Genomic DNA, 24,144 nt, shown 5'->3' on the forward strand with positions numbered 1-24,144 from the left:
TTCATTTGGAGAAACCCGAACTTAAAAACGATTGTGTTCTATATTTTTAGTAATGGGATTTATTTTTCCTTCCGTTGACATGAGATGTCAGTGGCTCTTGAGGGACCAGGAGGGTCCACCAAATTTTATTTAGTCTAAAATAGTGTTAAACTTCAGTATTATTAATACTTAAAGATAATTTTCCTGGAGCAAGAAATATAAAGATCTGGGAACATGTTCTCTGTCCTCACTCTGTTCCAGTAATGGCAAGAATGTGTTACATACATATCCGGACAGCGTGCTTTGCTACATATTAGTTGATCTAGAGCAGAACTGTTTAACCTTCTTAGAGTCAGAGACCCCTTTGAAATTCCAGGGCAAGACTCTCTTTCCAGAAAAATGCATATAGCTAAATCCATGAGTAAAAGTTTGCAACAATTTCAGGAGTTTTTAGATCTCTCTAAGGCCCACCCATGGGTCTGGGGCCTGGAGAGTCAATGCTTGCCCACCCCTCAGCTCCCTGTCTTGTATTGCTTAGGCCATGTATGTAGCATTTGTGCAAGACTGACATTGGTAAATCAAGGGGAATGTACTCTTTTGGTACTAACTGCAGCCTTTAGCTTTGCTTGTGCTAAGTGCAAAGTGGGCCACAGTGTGAGTGGGTCACAGGGGACAAGAGAGGTAAGAAAGAAGATGTATGTGGAAATCAGATGAAAATTAAATGGGGAGCTCTGGGGCAGAGAACTGGTCTACTTCTGAAAGGGGGCCTCGGTGGGACTTGGACAAACATGAATGGCCAGGAGATGATGGTCTTTCAGTAGATAAAGTCGACTTTTCCATACTCGGTATTTATTGTTGAAGAACCTTAATGAGCATTAAGTGCCTAAGCCTACTTCTAGGGTAGCACGGAGTGAGGATCTGCTACAATTTTTAGGATATTTTCAGCTGTAGCAACCACAACAAACCCTGACTCAAATTGGCTTAAACATAAGGAAATGTATTACTTTATGTAATCTATCCTGAAATCTCTGGTGTTTTCCCTCCACTGTGTGCTGTCTTCATTCTAGGGACAAGGACATCCCTGCTGCAATTCTGTGCATCATGCCCAAACAGGAATATGCCCGGAAAAAATAAAAAGCCATCACATAATTTGTATCTTCCCTTGGAGCAGGGAGACCTTTCCTAGGGACCCACTGGCGCAGATAGGTCTTGGGGGTCTCAATGTCCATTTTAAACTAGTCCCTGTGATTTAAACTAGTCCCAGTACTCAGGATCTACGTTTGGAACCGGAGATGAGATCACCTTCCCCTGATCCACTTGGAGGAAGGATGGCTAGTGAAAACAAAGGAACAAAACAGCAACAAAAATCCCCATGGGCCTGTTATGGAGGAGGAAGAGAGGAATGGATATTGTGTGGATAGAACTAATAGTGTCATTGCATCTTTTTATAAACTAATGTTTAGAATAAAATAGAAGAATGCTGTGTGTATTTTTATATATTTTATATATTTTTATTTGTGTATTTTTATAACTTTTATAAAGCTAAATCTATCTTATTTTCTGTACTGTAACACTCAGGAGACACTCGTGTGTAAATCTTTGTAAGTGAACTCTTATAACAGATTTTCTATCCACGTGGGGACTGGTTTCCACTACTTTCTCTCAGTTTACTTTTGGACCCTAGTGTTATGCACAATACAGAGAAAGGTGAGTTTCTAGCTGCTTGTGCTGATGTGTTGAGTTTGCCTAACTCATCTGTAGAGTTTGCCTGTCCACCACTTACAATAACACTTTTCTCCATTGGTGGATTGATTGTTAATCGACTTGGTTATGTATTCTTATCTTTGAGAATTTTCAATATAGCTTACAAAGTAATACATATGTTCACCCCCTCTCTAGGTACTCTCAATTTTAATGACATCTCTATGTTTCTGTGTTAAGTAAATGGGGGAAAATTGCATGAAAAAGGAGTTAAAATGCTTCTCAGAGTCACTATTAATTTAAATAATAGAATTTTCCTCTGGGGTATATTTAACCCAGAGGAAGTCTTGATAATTAGGAAATTGGATTCTTAATGAATGATTTGTGAGACGAAAGATAACTTTTCCTACAGAGAACATCTTTGACTCAAATCTGGGGTTCCAGCTTCTGAAGGGGTCACCTCTCTCATGACACAAGAAAATGGGCGAGAGTCAGTTTGGAAAGAGGTCAGGAAGAAAGACAACGAGCTCTCCTGCCAGCTCCGCCAGTGACTTGAGGACTGGCATGAACCTCCAGATTTCTCTCCAGTACACAGTTGTGAGGGAATGTTGTGCGTGAAAGTGCTTCGAGAAGTCCAAAGCTGTAAACTGCTGTGGGTGTTTATTGTTTTGATCGTGGTGTTCTGATGATTATACCTGAGGCAGAAAGTTAAATATTAATGAAGGCCTTGTTCATCAATGGGGAGGTTTCAGTGGAAAGGTTTTCAAGAGATGCTGAGGGGTACCAGCCATCAAAGTAACAGACATGGAGCGCCAAGCCCACTTTCGGTCTTGCTATGAGCACACCCCCGTAAGCTGTTCTGCGGTGCAGGTGAGCTATTGTTTTCTCTTCTGTCCTGAGGCTGATGACTGTGTAATCGGTATCAGCTCACTAGGGTGCCTATCAAAGTGAGCATAAAGAGGAAAGTATTTCCCTTTACAGTGACCATATAAGAGATTATTTCTAGCGGGGGATAAGACATGCGTGAAGTCTGACTGTTTCACTGCATTTTTACTGTAGAAATCGTTGGGCCTGAGATTCGTGCTCCTGTCTCTTGGTGTGACTGCGAAGTGTCTCAAGAGTACTGATCTGCTTGTTTCTTGCTGACCCTTAAAGCATACTTACATATTTATGACACGAACTGTTAATCAAATTGTGGAGGAAAAGGTGCTAAACTAATCTTTGTGGTGTACTTGTGGCTGAATTTCTTTTCTTTTCTTTCTTTTTTTTTTTAAGATTTTTATTTATTTATTTGACAGAGGGGGAGAGATCACAAGTAGGCAGAGCAGCAGGCAGAGAGAGAGGGAGAAGCAGGCTCCCTGCTGAGCAGAGAGCCTGATGTGGGGCTCGATCCCAGGACCCTGAGATCATGACCTGGGCTGAAGGCAGAGGCTTAACCCACTGAGCCATCCAGGCACCCCTGAATTTCTTTACTTAATGGTAGAATGAGATTCTGGATTTCTATCCTATGACGTCACCCTTCTCAAGTCATAGGAGCGCTGCAGGTTATGTTTCACGACCCGAGGAATTCTGTTAGTGTTTTTGATATTTTCCTGTGAGCACATCTGAAGAGCTAAAGGCCCAGCCCCACAGTTAAATGAGATTATACCGTGCGCTTTCTCCTTGCTGACCACCAAGCAAACAAGGCACAGTTCTTGTCTTCATGCAGTGTATTGTTCAGCGGGGAAGAAAGGAATCACTTGAGGATCATAAAAATGGAAAATCCCGTCTGTGACAAGTCTAGTGAAAGAAGAAAAGACACCTGATTTAGAAGACAAGGAAAGCTTCCTTCTAGGAAATGATGATAAAGCTGAGAGTGGATGCGGGAGTGACACAGGCCAAGCAGGGGAGTGGAGTGGTGGGGGAGTGGGTCAGAGCTTCTTCTGTTAGAAGAAACACACGTTCAAGGTCTGCAGCAGGAGGGCCAGGGGTGTCCCCGAGCATGGTTAGGGCCTGGGGGGGAACTGGAGGAGAAGGCAACGGTCTATGAGTGCATGACGAAAATGGCCTTGATGTCCATAATTAAGAACTTTTATCCTGACACCAAACGGAAGGTGTTGACGTGTTCAAGGAGGGAGTGGCAGGATCACACCCGTTTACAAAGATCTCTTTGCCTGTACACCACACACTACATACCAACACCCCAGTGGCACCTGGGGCTCTGTCTCCGGTTGTGGTTGTCTCCCGACCATATACTCCACTTCCTCCTCAGTGTGTGGTGTCCTTGTAGTTTGTGTGGGAACACTGCATTTCCAGGGCCATCTGTGATCAGACTGTACTGACCCGGGTAATCCTAACTCCTTTGTTGTGGTTTTTAACTTGGGTCCTTCTGGTCTTCGAAAATCTGGATGGGTATTTTGTGGCTTTAGGGATTGGTTCCGTGATGGTTCCAGTCAAGGCAAAGTGAGGAAAAATTTTGTTCTTATGTAAACCGAGCACTCCCCAAGTAAGTGGGGGAAGAAAGAAGCACGTAGACTCAGAAATGCTATGATCATGATGGATTTCAGCTTTGGAGTGAAGGTTTGAAGGTGGCAGAGTGGAAGTGTGGGAGGAAACTCTGGTTTTATAAATAATGGTGGCTCCACTGGGTATGCCCTTGCTAAGTCTGCCTTGTCTCCGGACTTTCCACTTACCTGGGCTGGTAAATTCTTTTTATAAAAGGACTTTTAATTAGACTGTGCCTGAAATTTACCTTAATCTAGGTCTCCATTCTGAGCTCCAGTCCCACATCGTCTTTTCTGCAACTTATACTTGGGTGACCAGTGGACCCTCGGAACACAGAATGTCTAAAATATATGCTTTTTTACCATCCTAAAAACCACCTCTAAACCAGCACAAATATCCGTCAGACAAAAACCCGAGTGTAATCCCCGACTACTTGCCTTGCTTTCCCAAGTTAGCTGTCAACCTCTGTCTATTCTCTTTCCCCAGTGTGATCCTGAATTGTCTGTTATCTTTGCTGTAACAGTAGTTTCTTGTCTCCTAATGAGCCTCTTTATCTCCAGGTTCTCACCTTAACAACCATTGTCCCCATGGCTACCATTTCCAAAATGTAAACATGAACTGGAGATGCTTTTATACTCTGGTGCCTGCCTAAAGTCTCTAGAATGAACAGTAAACTTCCCTGTACTTTGTCTTCCTCTGGCCCTGCCCAGATTCTGCATTTCTTCATTGGTGACCACTGCCCCTGGAACACCTTTATTCTCCCTGCTCGTCTGTGCCTTGCCGTCCCCTGCGTGGGGGATGTTCCCTTGTGCCTCAGTGCCTTTGCACATTTGTTTTTCTGTCCTTGGAAGGCTTTGGATCTTTTTTTTTTTTTTTTTAAGATTTTATTTATTTATTTGACAGAGATCACAAGTAGACAGAGAGGCAGGCAGAGAGAGAGAGAGAGGAGGAAGCAGGCTCCCTGCCGAACAGAGAGCCCGATGCGGGGCTCAATCCCAGGACCGTGGGATCATGACCCAAGCCGAAGGCAGAGGCTTTAACCCACTGAGCCACCCAGGCGCCCCAGGCGCCCCAGGCTTTGGATCTTGTAAGATGGCCAAACTCCGGTCAGGCAGAAAAGGAGTGATGCTGGATTACCAAGAGTCCAGCACCCATGGCCATTTAAAGTGTCTTCTGGGATCTCAGGCAGCACCTGAAACCTGTTGATGTTCCCTGGCTTTTCTTACGCTCCAGGCTCATGCCCACGCCTGACCAGCAGCTTTTGAGAGCAGTCGTTGTTGAACGAATGTCAGCGGCCTCTTCCCAATCCAAGAGGTGTCCCAGTTCCTCCTAAACCTGGACTAACTCATGCCACTGCCCACAGCTCAGCCTGGGACAGAACAGACTACCTCGGTGGGGACAGATGTAGGGGAAAGCACATTTTACGATCGCTCGTGACTTCTGCTAACCAGTAGGCACAAGTCTATTACTCAAGGCAGAGCAATGGGTCACCCTTAAAAGGGCATCCGTACAAAAGACTGACTTGGGTGTGTGATGATAGGTTGGTGGAAAATGTGGATTATATTTTAAGAAAATTTGCTCCATGGGGGAGCAAATGAGAAACAATGAGAAAAGGGGAGGGGAAGTAGTCTGCCTGAATTCTGATGTTTTTTAAGGAATAGCTTTCTGTGTTCATGGGAATATATGTTTGATAGGCTAAGAAAAGGTCGCCCTTCACTTTTGCCGGCTGCCTAGGTTTCCGTCTGCGGCATGCAGGCTACAGGATTCTTTGCCAGGCACTTCACACTGTGAGGCCTGATTTTTCATCTGTCAAATGAGGATGATGCGATGTACCTTGGTAGGGATTGTAGGAATTCAATGAGGTAGTTTGAGTAAAAATTGCTCACAGTGAATGACTATTTTATTTGGTGTGCTGAGAAATGTTTAATAATCTGTTCTTTCAAAAAAAGAAAAAAAAAAAAGCCCCGATTTGTAATGTTTGCCGATTTCCATGGTGTAAATGACCTCCCCAGTGCAGGTTCTGAGTCCCCGGTGCAGCAGTGTTGACCAAGGAGTTGGGAAGATGAGCACGTACTGTGGGCGCTGCTCGCCAGGCTGCCCCTGCGTTCTTCCTCTTTTCCACACCCTAAACCGCCGCCATCTGGCAAGAGAAGATTCTAGCTGATACCACTCTTTTCTCTAAAATTCCATAACATTCATCATTCTTGGTTATCAAATGTTGCTTTTTTATTTATGTATGCTTTTTTTCTTCCAGTCTAGACTATATATTTCAGGGAGAAAGCCCTATTTTAGATTGATTTCTATATCCCTTTGGTGTCAAATATGATACTATGATACTAATAGTAATCCTAATAAAAACAGGAGTTGTCTCCCCACCCCCTTTTTGAGAGGCTATTCTGTTCCATATTCTATGGGGACGTTTTTCCTAAATTATCTCTAATTATCACAACAGGTCCTGGAGGATGGAGGCAATCATTCCCATTTTACAGATGAGGACACCCAGAATCTGAGAAGTTAAAGAATTGCTCCCAAATCACACAAGTATCAAGCAGCTGAACACTTATGGTTGAAAGATAGTGGTTGGGGGGAAAAAAAAAGAGAGAGAGAATGGCTAATGAATGTATTGGATTTATTTTCTTGAGACAGACAAGACTGAGCAGCCTGAGAACATTTGGTACTCAGAGGGAGGAAATGCTAAGAGGGGAAAACAAGTCTGAAAGGGAGAGAAGGATAGGTCAAAGGCCAGTTTCCCCTGCTTCACAATTCTGACTAGTGCCAGCTCTAACTGCGTGTGTTTGCTTTGCTTGGAAGATAGAATCATAGCACCAGAATTCTCGGAAGTCTGTTTCAGAGGATGCATTAGTCAGGGTATGCTAATTGCTGGAACAAATAACCCCCAAACTTGAGTCGCTTAACACGGCAAAGGGTTATCTCCCGCTGGTGTCGCAGACCCACCGAGGTAGGCTGGGCTGCCTGTAGTCTGTCCTTGGGTCTGGGTTCTTTCATTCCTCAGCTCTGCCATCCCTTGGGGCCTCAGGGATCCACCAGTTTCTTTGTATCTTGCTGAACAAAGAGGAAAGGGAAAGCGCATGGAGTGGTGGTTTTAGGGGCCAGACCTGGCCAAGGCAAACGTTACTTCCGCTCACGTCCCATTGGCCCAGCCTTTGTCACATGTCCCACAGGACTGCAGAGGTGGATGGGAGAGCTCGGCTTCCTGTGTGATCAGGGGAGCAAGCAGTGGGGCTGATGAAAATAGCCTCACCTTGGCCCCAGAGGGGTCTGCCAGGGACCTGAAGGTTCGGTGTCCACTAGTTTTCAGAGGCATTGGATTGTCAGCGGGCACTACCCGGTGGTGCAGGCTCAGCCTTCGGAAGACCTTAAGTTGGAGGGTGCGGATGGCCTTTAGCTGAGAGAGTTGTTTACTTTCCCAGAAGAGAAGATAATAAGGTGCATCTCAGGACTCACTCACGACACGGAAGGGAGTCCTGAAGACGGACGGGTGCGTTCACTAGAAGGGGATATCCAAACAAGAACCATTGCTCACAGGTGGAAGCTGAAACCTGCAGTGTTGCTGAGGAAGAAAGGAAAGATGCTAAAGCACAGAGGAAAAGAAGTAAAAGAGTAGTGGGAAGTAGGGTGTGGGCACTTTTTCTTTGAAAACCCGTGGCCATGCTTCATGGAATTAGATTTCATTCCTTTTCATGAAGTGGCTTGTGTAAATAATGTGGAGGCTTTCCACAAACCGCATACTTAATATTTACTTTTTTTTTTTTTTTTTGGCCTTAAAGATTGCAGTGTTTTTTGTTTGTAGAACCGATGATTATTCTTCATTTGTAAAACCAATCAGACCTCCTTAGACGGCACAATGGTGGACTTCCCTCTGGTCCCAGAGCCACTGCTTGGCAGGGTCCTGCAGGCTGCCTTGAATTAAAGCAGGAAGCAGCAGCTGAGGGGTGGGTGTGCCTTTTTTTTTTTTTTTTTTTTATTTTTTTTTTTGACAGAGATTCCGAGTAGGCAGAGAGGCAGGCAGAGAGAGAGGAGGAAGCAGGCTCCCTGCGGAGCAGAGAGCCTGATGCGGGGCTCGATCCCAGAACCCTGGGATCATGACCTGAGCCGAAGGCAGAGGCTTTAACCCACTGAGCCACCCAGGCGCCCCCTGGGTGTGCCTTTTAAAGATAAATGGCAGTAGAGTTGATACAGTGAGGAGGATCCTTTTTAACCTCTTTTGCATTGTCTATATATTGCTTTGATTTCATTCTGCCTTTATGAGGCTTGCAGTGTTCCTTTCTTTGGCTCTCTTGTTTGAAACTGCAGATTTTGCAGGTTCTTTTGTGTACCACTTGCCTCCCAGAATTTGGCCCAGGAGTTTTGAGTAGCTGAACGATTTATCGAGGACAGATCAGCCGAAATGTGGCTCAACTTTAGTAAACCAGAAGGAATGACATAAGGTTAGGTGACTGATGTGTGAGTTTTTGAATTTGATTTGGTTTTACATGGAAAGGTTGAAGCAATGATCCATGTATTCTAATAAAAATCATCAGTACAAATCAAATAAAATCTGGCTTAGTGGCTATTTTCCCACTGTATCACTCATGGCTAGCCTGGGCTGTTACAGACCACGTTTGGCAGGCACTGTTTTTTTCCTACAACAAAATCTTAAAGTAGCATCACAATCTTTGCTATGTTAGGAAGGCATCTTTGCTAATCAAACTTTCTGCTAATCTCATCAGATAAATCATTATTTTCTACTGACAGCTCTGGCTTCCCTGGACCCCTTCCCTGCTTCTTGTTTCTTTCAAGATGCCTGGTTATTGTCATTCTTCAGGCCTTTATTTCTATCTCCTTTCAAACTAAGGACATTTCTTCCATTCCTGAGGAAGAGTTACAGCTTTTCACCCTCCCACTTAGTGAATTTGTAAGACCAGGACATGACAGCAGCTCATCGATTTCTGACCAGTGCTCCTTGGCTATCCTACTGGCAGAAGGCAGGCAGCATCCAACTTGCAGACCTACTAAAAGAAAGCAATATTTATTGCTTTCTTACTTATTTGATGCCATTAAGCTTGAGAAAAAGATGCGCTGATGCTTTCGAATGCATTTCCATTACTGCCTCCAAAAGCTGGACGAGAAAATTCGTGCAGATGAACTTGACTGCTTCTGTTAGGAGAGTGTCTTAAAGCACTTGAAAGTGAAAGTAAGAGGAGCAGGGGAAAGCTAGAGTCCATTTTTTGTCATTGCAGAACTGCCCTCACAGCCCTGGTCTTTCTCAGTCCGGTGCCGAATTTGTGTTGTGTTGGTGAAATGGTCTTGTGTAGGACGCCTGGCTGTTCCGAGGGGGACTGGCAATGATATTTTCACTGCTGACAGGATTGAATAATGCGTATTCCCAGATAGGAAAACTCAGTCTTTATCATACTATCCAACCTTCCTATTCAGCAAGTGTTCTGTTTACCTGCTGGTCAGGCCTCTGTTCTATAGGCCAATCTTTTTCTTTTGATTTTTGTTTTTCTGCTTTTGAAAGATAGTGTTGCTGTGCTCCTACTCAGGTATGCAACTCCATTGAACCCCAATTTCATATTTTCTGTGATTCTAGATAAATCATTTAAAAATGACATGAATATAAAAAAACACTTTGGAAACCAGGAAGCAGGATACAAAAGCATGGCTACATTATGGGGAGCTGAAAGTAAAACCCGTAAGTCACCAGGCAGACTTTTCTACTCTGATCAAAAACAAGGTGATGTCCTTTGAACAAGTTGCAACATCTGGGAACCGTTTTAAACACCATCGTTACATCAAGAAACTATTAGCAAGTTTGTGTGTGTTGTATTTGTGTGTCTATGCTGATTTTTGTATTTGTGTGTCTATGCTGATTTTACACACACACACACAATTTATAAGCCCGATAAGAAACACCTTTGCCTGTGTCTGCCCAGCGTTGGACTAAGGAGGAATTGTGAGGACAATTTTCTAAGCATTTATAAGTCAGAGTTGAAATCCACCAGCACTGTTCAGTTTATAAAATGGCATGAGCTTTTTGCCCCAAGGTTAAAGAGTATTTTCACCTTGTTTTGATAACACTAAGTTAACTCCCTCAATATTGTATGATATGCATATGTTCTGTCAGATGGCTAAGTTCTTCTTACAATCTTTTCTGTCCTCAAGCTTTTCTCTTCACTTTTTGTTCATTTGTATACCTGATTCTAAATGTGAGAATATGTGCTTTTTAAAGTGTCAGTTTACTTCCCACTTTTAAAACTTTTAGATCTGTTTCCCACTTTTTTCTTTCTTTCTTTTTTTTTTTTTTTTTTTTTTGGTTCCGGGCTGTGAAAACCACTCTAGATTTTTTTGTTTGTCCTAATTGTACTTGTCTATCTATTCGATTTTAATTGGGAAGTGCCCCCGCTATGGCGGGTCCCCTTTCTACATAGTGGTTTATATAACGTGCTGGAAAGAGGCAGTGAACCAAGTAGCTGTTCGGGACAGCATCCACTCCAGAATGAATGATTTAACTTGGTTTTATGCATGACATTGGTTCAAAGGTAGGTGCTCAATCTTGGCTTCATTTTGGCTGAATTCCTTCAAAACTAGTTGTCTGTCTTCATTTTTTCTAGTCTCTGGCTTTTCCAGCCCCACCTTGGTCACATGGCTACCACTAATAATTATACCGAGATGTCGCTAGAACCTAAATCAACATTTTTGGAATATTTTTTAACCATTCATGCAGATAGAACAGACATTTTAGTCAAGTTTTACATTTATTACTCTTAGTTTCTGTAATTTTAAAAATCCGTCGATCACGGACCAGAGGATCTATAAGACTGCCTAGGAACCTGTTTTGGGTTATCACTAGCACAAAGATGGGGAGTGTGTGTACGGAGGGAGTTTTCATTTCTTATTTTATACACTTTCATATTTTAATTTTTTCAATAAGTGCATAATTGAAAATTGGTTGTAACGGTCTTAAAGTGTTTCCCTACGGATTATGTATTCATTGCACAGGGAAAAGTGGTAATTGTACAGTGATGAATTCCCACAACACCTTGACCAGGTGAGGAAGTGAGCATCACAAACCAAGGGGACAAACAACGCTGTTATCGTCTGGCTCTGGACGTGATATCCCTGGAAAGACACAAGGCCACGTTTGTACTAGTCTGTTCACCGTGAATCATGAGTAAGCATCAGATGAACCCAAATTGAGAGACACTTAGAGTCTGACTGATACTCAAGCACACACGACGACTTAGATAATCTGGCCTGTACCCTTCAAAAATGCCAAAGTCACACAAAGACAGACTGAGGAACCATTTCAAATTCAAAGTGATGAAAGAGAGCTAGTTGATGATTAAATGCAGTGGCTAATCCTGGATTTGTGTGTGGGTTGTTTTTTTGGTTTTTGTTCTTGGTTAAGTGTGTTTCATTTACTCAAGATCAGTTGTCGTTTATGGAATGACTCGCAGGTCATCTTGGGTGGTGGCAACACTGTGGCCACCACAAAACGGGGAAGAGGTGACAAATGGGAACATGGAATGTGGAGTAGAAAGTACCATAGTTTCTCTCTCTCTTATCAATGGTCAGTTCCCTGGTTTTGATAACTGTTACTACTTTTGATCTTAGGAAATGCACACGGAAGTACTAATGTGGTAAAAGGACCTGGGTGATAGCAAATGACATAGTTTTAAGTGCATTTAAGTGCATTGGAATGAAAACCATTTTATTTTATTGTTATTTTAAAAAATTTATTATTTGACAGAGAGAGACACAGTGAAAGAAGGAACACAAGCAGGGGGAGTAGGAGAGGGAGAAGCAGGCTTCCTGCCCAGCAGGGATCCCATGTGGGACTTGATCCCAGGATCCTGGAATCCTGACCTGAGCTGAAGGCAGATACTTAACCTACTGAGCCACCCAGATGCCCCAGTGAAAATCATTTTAAAATAAAAAAGTAGATGGGTATAGGAAAAATTTGAAAATATGTTTTGCCTTGACCTCAACCCTCGGTTTTTTTCCTTGACTAGGGGGCCAGGTTGGGCCAGGATATCTTTGTTTACTATTTTTTGTTTTTGTTTGTTTGTTTGGAGTTCCTGGACGATTTTGGTGGTCAGCCACATTTGGGAATTATAACTTACCATTATATGTTATCCTTTTTGAAAGAGATGCCAGAATCACGTTGAGAGTGATCAGGTACCAGTCCGTAAGTAGCAGAAGCTCCTTCAGAATTGGAGTGAAAGGGTGAAAATTGATTTTGTGTAGTCTGGGGATGTGAACATGGTGTAATGTTGAGTTCTCTGTGGCTTTCAGCCTGGTCAGAGCAGTCTTCAGTTGAGCAGGTGACTTACTATTCTTTAAATGCCACAAAAATGGAATGTCCTTCTTCAAATCCCATTGCCTCACAATTCCCATTATCAGAGTTGTACTGTATGCTTGAATATCAGACTGTAAATTTAGGCAAAATGTATCCTGTTGAGCCCATTAAGTAAAATAAAGAGATTTTCCCCCTGATCCAAGCTATTACAATTTCACATTTGCAAAGTATTTCAAATTCATTTTTAATGGACTGCTTCCCTTCAAATACATGTGGAGATAGATTTGTAAAATTGTAAACAGTTTATGTATTTTTACAGATTTCCATTGTATGTGTTTGATACTGATTTACCTCTTTTTAATTGCAACAGAGATAAAGAATTAGTAGTTTAAAACAGTAGGAACTACATGTTCTGCTGTGATCAAGGAATTAGATAATCTGGCTTGTTTGCTTAAGGGGTCTGTATCTTGAGACTTTTATAGGGCAGTATTAAAGCTCTGAGCCTTCTTATTATGCCAATACCCAGAAGATTGCTTTAATGAGAAGTAAAGGGCCTTTTTCCAATTACAAGGGAATAACTGTATTAAGTTCCTGTGTTATGTCAACCTGCTTTGATTTGATTACCGCGAAAGAAATGGATTTATCTGTCAGTGTTACTTAATTAAGCCTTCTCATTGATGTTTTGCAGAGTAATATAGTGTGGTTTGCACATTTGAGCCTAAACACAAAGAAAATTGGCCTAAAACTAAGGCATGACCCCTGAAGATAACATGTAAGATTGATTGCTTGTCACAGCCAGGTCAGAGGCTGCAGTGTTAAGCACAGGTAGAAGACGGGGATGTTGAAAGGATGAAATGAAAATCAGTTTACGGGAGTGATTATTGTAAGCAAGAGCGACTGTGCTAGAAAACTGAATTTTAGGGAAGATTTTTGAATATTTAAAGCTATTTGGCTTCACCAGTATCAACAAAACATCTGTAAATAGGGAGTGGAATGAGATAAGACTGGAAGCGACAGGGGAAGTGGACTTGGTTCCAGTATGAAAGGAAATGGAAGAAGGAAAAAGCACTAGGAATGGATGCCATTTGGGAGAAGTGGACCATTGTGGTGATGCAGAGCAATTACAGCCTACAAATATTTCAATTAAGCCAGCAGTCCTTTCCCAGAGCCACACGAATGGCACCCTAGGGAGAAAAGAGGTATGGGGGGGGAAAAAGAAGAAAGGATAAAACTGTTATATGTTTTATCTTGGCTTTTCTGCCCTGCATTGAAATACATTTAGTAAATCATTTATCAAGTAGGCATTTAAAAAAATAAATTTCTGTATCTTAAATCATCACAGTATTATGGACTTTGCCACATAATAATTACATGTATGATTTGAAAAATGCATGCATAATTACATGTATGTAAGAATTATATAGTCTGTTCTATTAGGACATGAAGCATATTTTAACACTTATTTTTTGTTGTTTATTATGTTTTAAAGTACGTGTCTTTTATTTCTCACACTTTGTGATGTGTATTTATAAGTATATCTTTAAAGGTACCAAGCACCTAGTTAAAAACTTCCCCAAATATGTTCACTTTTCATTTAGATATTTTGAGGCTGATCTCTGTAATACTGGAGTTAGATGGTATGTTGGATTATTTTTGAAGTCTTTAGATATGGCAGCTTACTTCTGATTGTTATTCTCACCGGGTTGGAAATCAGTTAAGAACATTATTTTAGTAAGATTGATTTTTATTAAGTGCTTTTAAGATTGGTTAGATTTCAAAAAGTCAAAGGAGGCAAATACAATTCATATTGTATTCTTGCCTCAAGTTATTCATGGCTCTCGCTAAGAATGAGATCTTGGGGGTGCCTGGGTGGCCCAGTTGGTTAAGCATCCGACTTTTGGTTTCGGCTCAGGTCATGCTCACAGGGTCCCATGGAGTCTGCTTAAGACTTTCTCCCCTTCTCCTTCTTCCACACCCCCACCCCGTGCACTTGTTTTCTTTCTCCCTAAAAATAAATAAATCTTAAAAAAAAAAAAATGATGAGATCTTGGAAGGATTAACTTCTCTTTAAGAGGAAGACTGGTTAGTTTCAAGCATTTGAAAAGGAAGGTTGCTAAATAATAGTGTTTCACATTAAGAGTATTCAAGTTAGAATATTAACCAAATTAGATGATCTTTGATAGTTCCAAATGATATGGATTGATCTAAAGACTTTAAGGTTACTTTTTTGTCAATTTCATACTGTAAATATTTACTCAGCTTGAGTTCTCAAGAACATTTCTGAGGTTCAGAATAACAAACAGCAGCACATTTATAATGCAATAGTTATGCATTTTATTTTGTAACTTTCATATGATCTGACTTTCGTGTTATATGAAACTGTGTTTCCCCTTTTATAGCACCGCAAAATGCCATTAACTCCATATTTTAAATATCTGAGATTATTTCGTTTTCATTTTTGAAAACGTTTGTTTTGAACTTGAGGAAAATAATATTCTCTAAAGAGTGTACTACGGGACATATTAATAGTAGAAGTTTAAGTTGGAAGTTAATAAAGCCTAAAATACTGGAATGATTCTTCTCTGAACAAATTTTCCTACTATACTTTCCACCCAGTATTTCCACATTTTACCTTTCTTTAGGCATTTTACCTTCTTATGCACACACACAAATATATATTTATATAGAGAACTACATCTTATACTACACTTTTTGGGTTTTCAGATTTATTTGGTAAGGAAATCCATGAGCGCTCAGAAAGCCAGCACTGATGGCAATGGTCTGGAAAGGGAACTCCCCCGTCTCTGTTCCTTGTTCCTGAAGTATCTTCAAATTTGTGTGAGACTCATCACCACCACCCTCATCTTTTGCTCAGTCCGATTTGGAAAGTGCTGGAAGTTTCTTGACAGTGCTCAGATCACTCATTATGAAGCATATCTTGTTTCTTATGGAAAAAGAAAGAAGCGATCATGGTTGTATGGACACTGTCAGTACTTGAAGCTTTTCACCTCTTCCTTCATCTGTACTGGTACTCAAATTTGACTTCAAAATACTCTGCTTAGAGTTCTTATTATACTGAGTGCTAATGAAAATGTGCACATCCTTAACACGCTCTTTGCTGTTGAAATATTTTGAACTCTAAATTCATCTGGCACTGACGGAGAGCATATGCCATCTCAGTTTGTGTGGAGGGCTCAGCCAAGGGTTCTTCCTGGACGAGGAAATTAGTAGGAGCCACAGATGTACCCAGTCTGCGAGTCTCCATGATGGTGTGGAGGATATTTAATGGTATCTGTTGTTGCAGAGCAAAGGATTTGAGACAGTGTAGACCTCAACATGTTTCAGGGTGATTATCTTTCCAGGAAGCACTTAGCCTTGATCTCCCAATGCATTCCGAGTGTGTAGAGTTTTCATCAGGAAATCAGTCTATTTCTACAAGAGCAGGAATTTGTAGACTTTTAAAGCAGCTCAGATAAAACACTTTTCCTTGTTTTCCGACTTCATGAAACTCTAGGGCCTTGGGTACTTGGCATGATCTGGGCTCTAAGTATGGGAAGGACCAATACACAACTTTAATTATCCCAAATCAATAGAGTTAGGTAACTCACACTTAGTTCTTTTTTGGTAAATTTCATATATTTATTTATTTAAATTCAATTTAGTTAACATAACACTGTTTATTTCAAATCAAGGTTAAACCTATATAACATTTAGTCTGTGTTCTTAGCTTGGGCCTTGGGTCAGCATGTATAACTTTTGAGAGCATATCCTTTATACAGAACACAAATGTACGTTGCGATGGTGACAGGTAAAGGGGATATTCTGAAAGTAAATCAAATCACTATAGAAATTTAATATATGTACTGGATTCTCTCTGTGATTTTGCTGTAGAGGTTCATGGAAAAGGTGGGATTTGTTTACTCTAAATTTATTGGCTATTTCTAAAATCCAGAAGAATATTTCTTTTTTTTTTTCAAAGATTTTATTTATTTATTTGACAGAGAGAGATCACAAGTAGACAGAGAGGCAGGCAGAGAGAGAGAGGGAAGCAGGCTCTCTGCTGAGCAGAGAGCCCGATGCGGGACTCGATCCCAGGACCCCGAGATCACGACCTGAGCCAAAGGCAGCGGCTTAACCCACTGACCCACCCAGGCGCCCCAGAATAATATTTCAAAGTCTCTGACTGTTTAGCAGAACTATGAGTCATAAAGATGTGAGACTCAGATTTCTTCGAATAAATCACAATTTTACAGATTTACATGGCTTGCTTGTCTTAGATTTTGGGTACTAATAAGTTATGCTCTCATGGGCAGGTGTTGGTTACTGAGAATTTGCTGTGGACCAGATATTCCCCTAAGTGTTTAATAAATATTAACTAACTTCTTTACTTTAACAATAACCCCTTGAGGTTGGAAGTCCTGTTATCCCTGTTACCTTCTGTTGGACACCTACTTCGGATGGTTCCTGGGTTTTCACTTCTGTTTTCCTTAACCTAAAGGCCATTAAATTTTCTAGGTTGGCAGATGTCTGTAGGGCAAAAATGTCTTCTCTTCCTTCAATTTGATTTTGGCTTGATAATTCCTTATTATCTTCTCAGCTTAGTAGTATTTTAAAGAAGATCTTTAAAAATTTACCCATCATTTTTTGGTTGTTTTTTTTTTTTTGGTTTGTCTGTTTTTATTTTTGTTTTTGTGGGAGAGTTGTCCAAATATACTAGACTTCCCTATTTCCAAGGGTACAGCTCAAACCCACTTATTTTATAGTTGACGAAAGTGAGTTCGGAGAGGCCGGTGACTAGCTCAGACCAAAGATCTGGGTAATGCAGAGCAGCCAGTGAAATCTGAGTCTCCATCCCAACTCCCAGGGCTGTGTTTTCTGACGTTTGTCCATTTGTTTGATAGTTTCGATCTTGCGCATAAACAAAGTGGATATTTGAGTAATCAAATCATAAGTTTAATGAGTATAGATGGGAAACCATAGAAATAAAAAATTACCTCTGTCTTTTCTCAAAATGGAGTGTTTGGTCCTAGTTTGGCCCAAGCTTTGCTTTTGTGTTTTGGATCAGAAATATCATATATTTTAGAGGGGCTTATGCAGAATTATTCTATTAGAATGAAATTTTGTGGATTGTCAGTTTCCCTCCTAAACCAGCTGTCAATCCCATCCATGGAAGTTACTAAGTCTGTCCTCATTTAGGTGGGGTAAAATAAATTAGAAAAGGTTGAAACAATGGAACCCATTTTAGTCCTTTGGAAGAATAATTTCTCTCATCCACTTGCTTTTATCCTTTCCTTTCTGCTGCCCAGATTATTGTGTTTCTGCTGTTGATTCCCATCTTGGATAGAGAGTGACAGTAGGACAAGGGAGCGGCAGGAACTAAATGTTCAGATAGCCTCTACCCCAGGCAGTTTTTCATTTGTTACTATGTTGCCCTGATGGATTTCCTGAACTATTTGTGTGCTTTTTTCTCATACTCACTGTGAATCTATCTAATTTCACTCTTTGTTTTGCCCACTCAGTACCTTGTAGAATTTTGACCCCTTTCTAGCTAGTATCCCATCTATCACAGTGTACATTTTGATAAGCTCATCATACCTCTGGCTTTACTGTCCCCCTATTTTTATTTTCCAGTCTTTTCGATTTCTTTAAATATTTACTTTTGTATATTCATGTTGTGTATAATTCTATAACCTTTTGTGGACCCAAGAATGGGCATAAACTCCTAAATACTTTCACTCTGCCTGGGAAGACATTTGAGAGGTAACATTCAGGATGGTTATAGAAAGAAATGATTTTCTTTCCAGGGAAGCATTGACAGTATCAGAAAAGAGCACTCCTGGCCTTGCGGTTGTCAGCACCTGTGTTTGCTGGTTGCTTGAGAGACTTACCTGTTCCATCGAAGCCTTAATGTTCTCATATATGAAATGGGGGTACTATTAGTGCATTGATGTACTTATTCTTAGTACAGTATCAGACACATACTTAAGCTCGCCAAACATTAGCTGCTGTTATTTTTTGATAGATGGAACAGTTTGGGCAGAGGGACTAGCAGATACAAAGCCATGGAGGTATAGAAATGCGTGCAGCATCTGCGTCCATCAGCAGGGAGGAAGGAATGGCCAAGGGTAGGCCACATGCAGGTTTACTAAAAAGTGAGTCTGGGCAAGATACAGACGTATCTGGATACAGATGTGATGGGAATGTGTACTGAATGCTGCTGAAACTGGCACCCTTAGCGGGAATTTGAAGATCTGGAGTGAGAGAGGCACGTGTTGGTGTCTTGGGGGCACGGATCTGTCTTATGTTCCTGGTAAGGCAGGATGGTGGTTCTCAAACCATTGTGCACAGGCAGGAGACTTGGGGACCTTGTTTAAAGCATGGTTTTCAGGAGCAATCCAGACTCAGTTGGTCTGCAGTGGACCCCAAGATGCTGATTTTGAAATGAATATACAGGTGATCCCCATGTAGGGGGTCCTCAGATGCCCTCCGAGATGGATGGGAATAGTTGTTGAGAAAATGCTCACTAACTAACTGGCAGACCTGATGAAGCTCAGTGGGAGGGCAGCTGGAAACAAATGACTTAAAAGCAACATGTTTACATTCATTATGAGTTACAAATCTCCACGCTCTCCCTCTGTGGCTTCTTGCTCTTAGATAAATGAGCACCCAGCTATACAATTTTTTTTTTCAGATTTTTTTTTTCCAAGAAAAAAGTATAATCAGAAATCATACAATTGTCCTATTAGGTTTGGGAGAGCTAGAGACTGGTCCTTATCTGGTAGACATAGCAGGAGACCAGGGGATGGAAGAGCCTGTTAAAAAGAGATCAGTAAATGGGAGGAAGCAGAAAGGAACGTGGAGCAGCGTGAGGTCAGGAAATGAGAAAGATGGAAATGAGAAAGGATGGGAAAAGAGCAGTCAGATCTGATTGGTTGGGAATCTATTTGTGAAGGAACCCAGCCAGTATTTAACCTGTTTTGAAAAAGCTAGACTTCCAGCATTTTTAATTAGTGGATTGCTCGCTTTTGAAATTGCCCAGTTGGGAATACTCAAGTTTTGATGTGTTTTATCTGGCTGCTAATTAGCAGGCTGCTTGGTTGACCATCATTTTCCCTTTATTCTGTGGACAGAAGATGTTTATGAAGGTCTCCTGAAACAGTCCAGCTCAAGTCTGGGTTAAAAGGCATAAGTCACTATGTATTTAGTAGGAGTCCATACTAAGCTATAAATTAAATTCTAGTACATCTTTTCTCCAACTCGCCTCTTCCTTTTTGCTCTTTAATGTGATTTTCTCTCTGCACTGGGCTTCTCAATCTGGACACAACTGACACTTGGGGACAGAGCATTTTTGGTGGGGAGAAGGGACTTTCTAACATTTGTAGAATGTTTAGCAGTATCCCCTCACCTCCACCCACTAGATGCCAGTGGCGCTGTCCCCCTTCCCCCCCCCCCCCCCATGTTGTAACATCCAAAAACGTCTCCAGACATTGCCAAATGCTTTCTGGGGTCCAAAATCACCCCCATGTGAGAACATCTCCTATTTCCTCCTTGTTTCTGCCTGCTTTTTTGTGTTTAAAAATTTCCTTAAAAATGGGAAAAATAAAAGGGGTCCAAACAACGTGAAATCTTATGGAACAGAGGGATTCAACTCTGTTCCTTCATTTCGTTTTGGCCAAATGCAAGAGGAAAAAAACTCTCAAATTAATCCAGGCTGGCTGTTTCAGGTGAGAATAAAGTCAAGACATGCCAGATTTTTGAAAATCCGCAGTGCTTGAGAGATTTTTGTCGTTTATACATTTTGTTGCTGAAAATATTTGGTTTTTGGGTAAGGATGAGGAGAACCGTGTAGGTTTGCCAGACTCCCCAGTCTAGAGTGTTCTGAGTCATTTGTGCAAGTATTTCAGTTTGACATACCCGGAGGCCAGGAGATGGGGTTACTCACCCGCAGATTTGGGGAAAGCCTTGCACCTGTCTCCAGACTGGATGCAGGACCCAGAGCTTTCTTGACATCCCTGAAAGCTCACAGTCACTAATTGTAACCATCCGCAGGAGACTTTTGTTTGCAGTTGCATTATCTTCTGAAGCACCCACAAAAGGGACAGAAATACTTGTTTGAAAAAAAAAGGGAAAGAATGCAAGTTTAGTAATAATAATTGTCTTTTGTTGCTGCTATCCCATCTCTTAAGAGATTCTAAAATGCCGTGTGTTCCACTGTACCCAAAAATAAATCAATTAATTATACTATGATTATTTCTTCTGATAATAAAATAGCAGTAATAAAAGGAACAACAGTGGTGCATTAGGAGAATAAACAGTATCACCGAAATGTTAGGAAACACAATAAATGGGATTATATCTCCTAAACCGAAGTTTCACACCTCTTCCTCCAGTCCTGTCAGACATTTATGATGGCCGTCTGTTATCAGCCACGATCAAAATAATGGAACAGTGAAACTTTTTATACTTATCAAGGACCTTTCATCAACAATCTCAAAGCCATTTCTAAATATAGAGAGACTGATCTTCAGAGCACGTTTATGTTTTAAGCAATGGATATGATAACTTCACCGTAATAGTCTCCAGCCTGAGCACTTTGCCACTTGAAGCCCCAACCCCTGGCATGGTCGGTGTTAGAACTTTGCTGGTCCAGAGTTTAGAAGAATTTCCACTTCGTGGTAGCTCATATAGGTCTCTTCACTATCACTTATCAAGATAAAACATTGCTTTAACAACTTTAATGTTCACATCTCGATGCCCAGATTAAGGATTATAGCCAAGAGGTCAATTCTGTTACAATAATTAAAATACTGAGATAGTGTTGTCTTTACTTAAAATGTTAAAAAAAAAAAAACAAACACCCACATTGTAATATCCTTGTAATGTACTGGTGGAAATAGATTACTGAATCTGCTTTTTGTCTTGTGTATTTTGTTGCATGCCTGTTGTCTGGTGTAATAAGCCTTGGCTAGAGAACAAGAAGTATCCACGAGCATTATGAGCACAGATGCTGCTAATGTTGGCATGAATATTTGCCTTATATTTTCAAATATACATTTAAGGTTGTATGTGTCGTTTTAAACTTATTTTGTACAAAAGATCTTAATAAAACTTTAAGTGCAGTTTCATGTCTATAAAAGTTGAGGCTATGAAACACTGAAGGATAGAAGTAATTTTTATGTTCATACCTCTGGTTCCTGAGGGTCCAGTTCATTTCTGCTGTGAATTTAAATGAGTTAATTTAAGTAGATGGGTCAGAAGCCACTATCATCATGGTAGCCTCATGCCTGATTCTTAATTAAAGGCAACAGGAGATTAATTTGAAACATTAATTTAAAAGCGCATATACAAAAAGGAAGAATTACTGCAAGAAAGCCTAAAGAACTTTTCTCTTGTCCCTAGATGTAGAAGACAGAAGTAGCTCAGGGTCCTGGGGGAATGGAGGACATCCAAGCCCATCCAGGGTAAGTATATCTAATCTTTTTTCCCACAACCAGACATCCACATATGTAAATTGACAAACTGAAGGTGAGTTTCTCTCTCTCACACACACAAATGCACAGATATATATATGCATACTAAGTTTAATGAGGATCAGCTTGTGTTTGCAATTTTTTTTTTCTTTCTCTTATTGGATGCTGTTACTGAATTTGACACCTGTTCCACTTCTGCTAACCAGAAGAAAAATCCTTCATTAAATATTTGGCCTTACTTTGCCAGTTATTGATCCAGTATTACAGAAAGTTATTTGTTGTAGCTGGCACAACTTTGAAAAAAATCCAAGTAACCCTGTAATGTATTGGTGTAGACTACAGAATAATTCTGAAGACGGGGTCTGAAGTTCTATCTGATCAGTATAATCTATATAATAAATTAGGGTTGATTTCATTTCATAAATGTCATATTAATACCTTTGGTCACCAGTTGGGTTCATTCATTTATTTGGTTTCAGATTTTTGTTACTCCTTTTCATGGTTTTCCTTCATGCTTTAGCTGTTAGTTTGGGTGTAATGGGAAGACCATGGAATGGGGTGGGAGTGGGGTGTTTTGGCAATATGTATATTTGTGTGTATATGACCTTGGGCATGTCATTTCACTTCATTGGTCCTCATTTTTCTAATTTATAAAACGAAGAAGTAAAGCTAGAATATCTTTTATCGTCCTTCCCACTTGAAGTTATATGATTTTTAATGTATAATCTGTTTTTAATGGAATCATTTCTAGGCCCTCTAAAATCCATGTCAGCTTTTCTGATATACATATAAATACCCCAAATTAAAAATAGACTGAGAGCACATAGTCATACAAACGTGTGCCCCTCCCCCATCCAGCTGTATAAATGAAGCATTCTGCAGGGAGGGAACATTTTACTGTAGGTATTCACATAGATTTGAGGTGGGGGTGTTTCTGTTTTGGCAGAAGAGGCAAGGAAGGTAATCAAGCTGTCACAATGAGGACATTTCAGCAAGCCACTGTTGTCCATTTCCACCTGTCCTTTGACCTTGTGGTTCTCGCTGTGGTCTTCATAGTGTGGCAGGGTCTGTAAGCTTACCAAGAGCTTTGTTGAGCCACTGCACCAGCTGTTGGGGTTGATATCCTAATGCATTATATGGATGGGTTGAGGAAATCTTTCCTCCTCCTCATGTTACAGGCTGCACTTGCAGAAATAAATCCATTCCCCTTGACAGCAAGTGTAGGAGATGACAGAATTTCCCCCTATCGTTTAGCTCATTCACACTTAATGTCTTATGATTTCTCACTTTAACACTACTTTTAATTGTTCTTCTGACAACAAGGTCCCTTAGGACTGTCCTTTTATCTCTTTTTCAGTAATTGTCCTGCCATTTTTTTTCAGGGAATATTTTGGGGAATAATTTTGAGTCAATATTTTGTAATTTCTGTCTTCTCAATCCAGGGAGTTTGCATGTGACTGATCTCTGTGGCTGACTTGTCCCGACAACCATGCTCAGTCCTGTCTTCTCTCATCTTAAAGTGGTGATGTTATCCTCTACCTTGCAGCACTGTTCTGCAGTTTAAATTCCGTAGTGTATATTCAAGTGCACTGTCTAAGACGAGGACACTTAGTAAATAAAAATCAGTGTTCTACAATGCCTGGCATAGAATAAGTGAGTGCAAAACCCATGCTAGGTATTAAAATATATAACATCTTTTTATACAATGACATATTGGCAGTGTTAGATTATGGTATCATTCAAGTTAATTTTTCTAAATGAGGAAAATTGATTAAAAACAGGATTATTTGGAACCTTACGGGTTCCAATTATTCTCTAGTGAAGTGACATGCATTTTCATTTCTCATACAGCATCCGTCTTTTTTTTGTGTGGGCAGATTCTGCCCTTTGACTAACATGCCAACTGTTACCTCTGAGTAAATTTGACTTGGTCTTTATGGGCACTACAACCAGCTGAGCAGATCGACTTTTTTTTTTTTTCCCCTTCCTTTATGGTTACTTGATGCACCTTAGTCTGAAATTTGAACCCTATCTATAATATAGGTGATTTTAACTTTTCCTATATGCTATCAGATTCCTTCATTAATAAGTGGACAGTTTAAAAGCATTATTTTAGGGGCACCTGGATGGCTCAGTCTGTTAAGTGTCTGCCTTCAGCTCAGGTCATGATCTCAGGGTCCTGGGATGGAGCCCATGTTGGGCTCTCTG

General features: G+C 40.7%; 1 protein-coding gene across 10 annotated transcripts in view; it reads left to right on the top strand.

Annotated features, from left to right (window-relative positions):
- Positions 1 to 24,144, top strand: part of TCF4 (transcription factor 4) — a 346,633-nt gene that overhangs the window by 96,339 nt on the left and 226,150 nt on the right. For all 10 annotated transcript variants that reach the window (XM_032882433.1, XM_032882441.1, XM_032882437.1 and 7 more), the window contains one exon: positions 21,866 to 21,927. In XM_032882433.1, coding sequence (XP_032738324.1) covers positions 21,866 to 21,927 — 62 coding nt within the window. The remainder of the gene's footprint in view (positions 1 to 21,865; positions 21,928 to 24,144) is intronic.

The sequence above is a fragment of the Lontra canadensis genome, unplaced genomic scaffold (assembly GCF_010015895.1).
Source record: "Lontra canadensis isolate GAN:19392208 unplaced genomic scaffold, GSC_riverotter_1.0 scaffold82, whole genome shotgun sequence".
NCBI classification, from domain to species: domain Eukaryota; kingdom Metazoa; phylum Chordata; class Mammalia; order Carnivora; family Mustelidae; genus Lontra; species Lontra canadensis.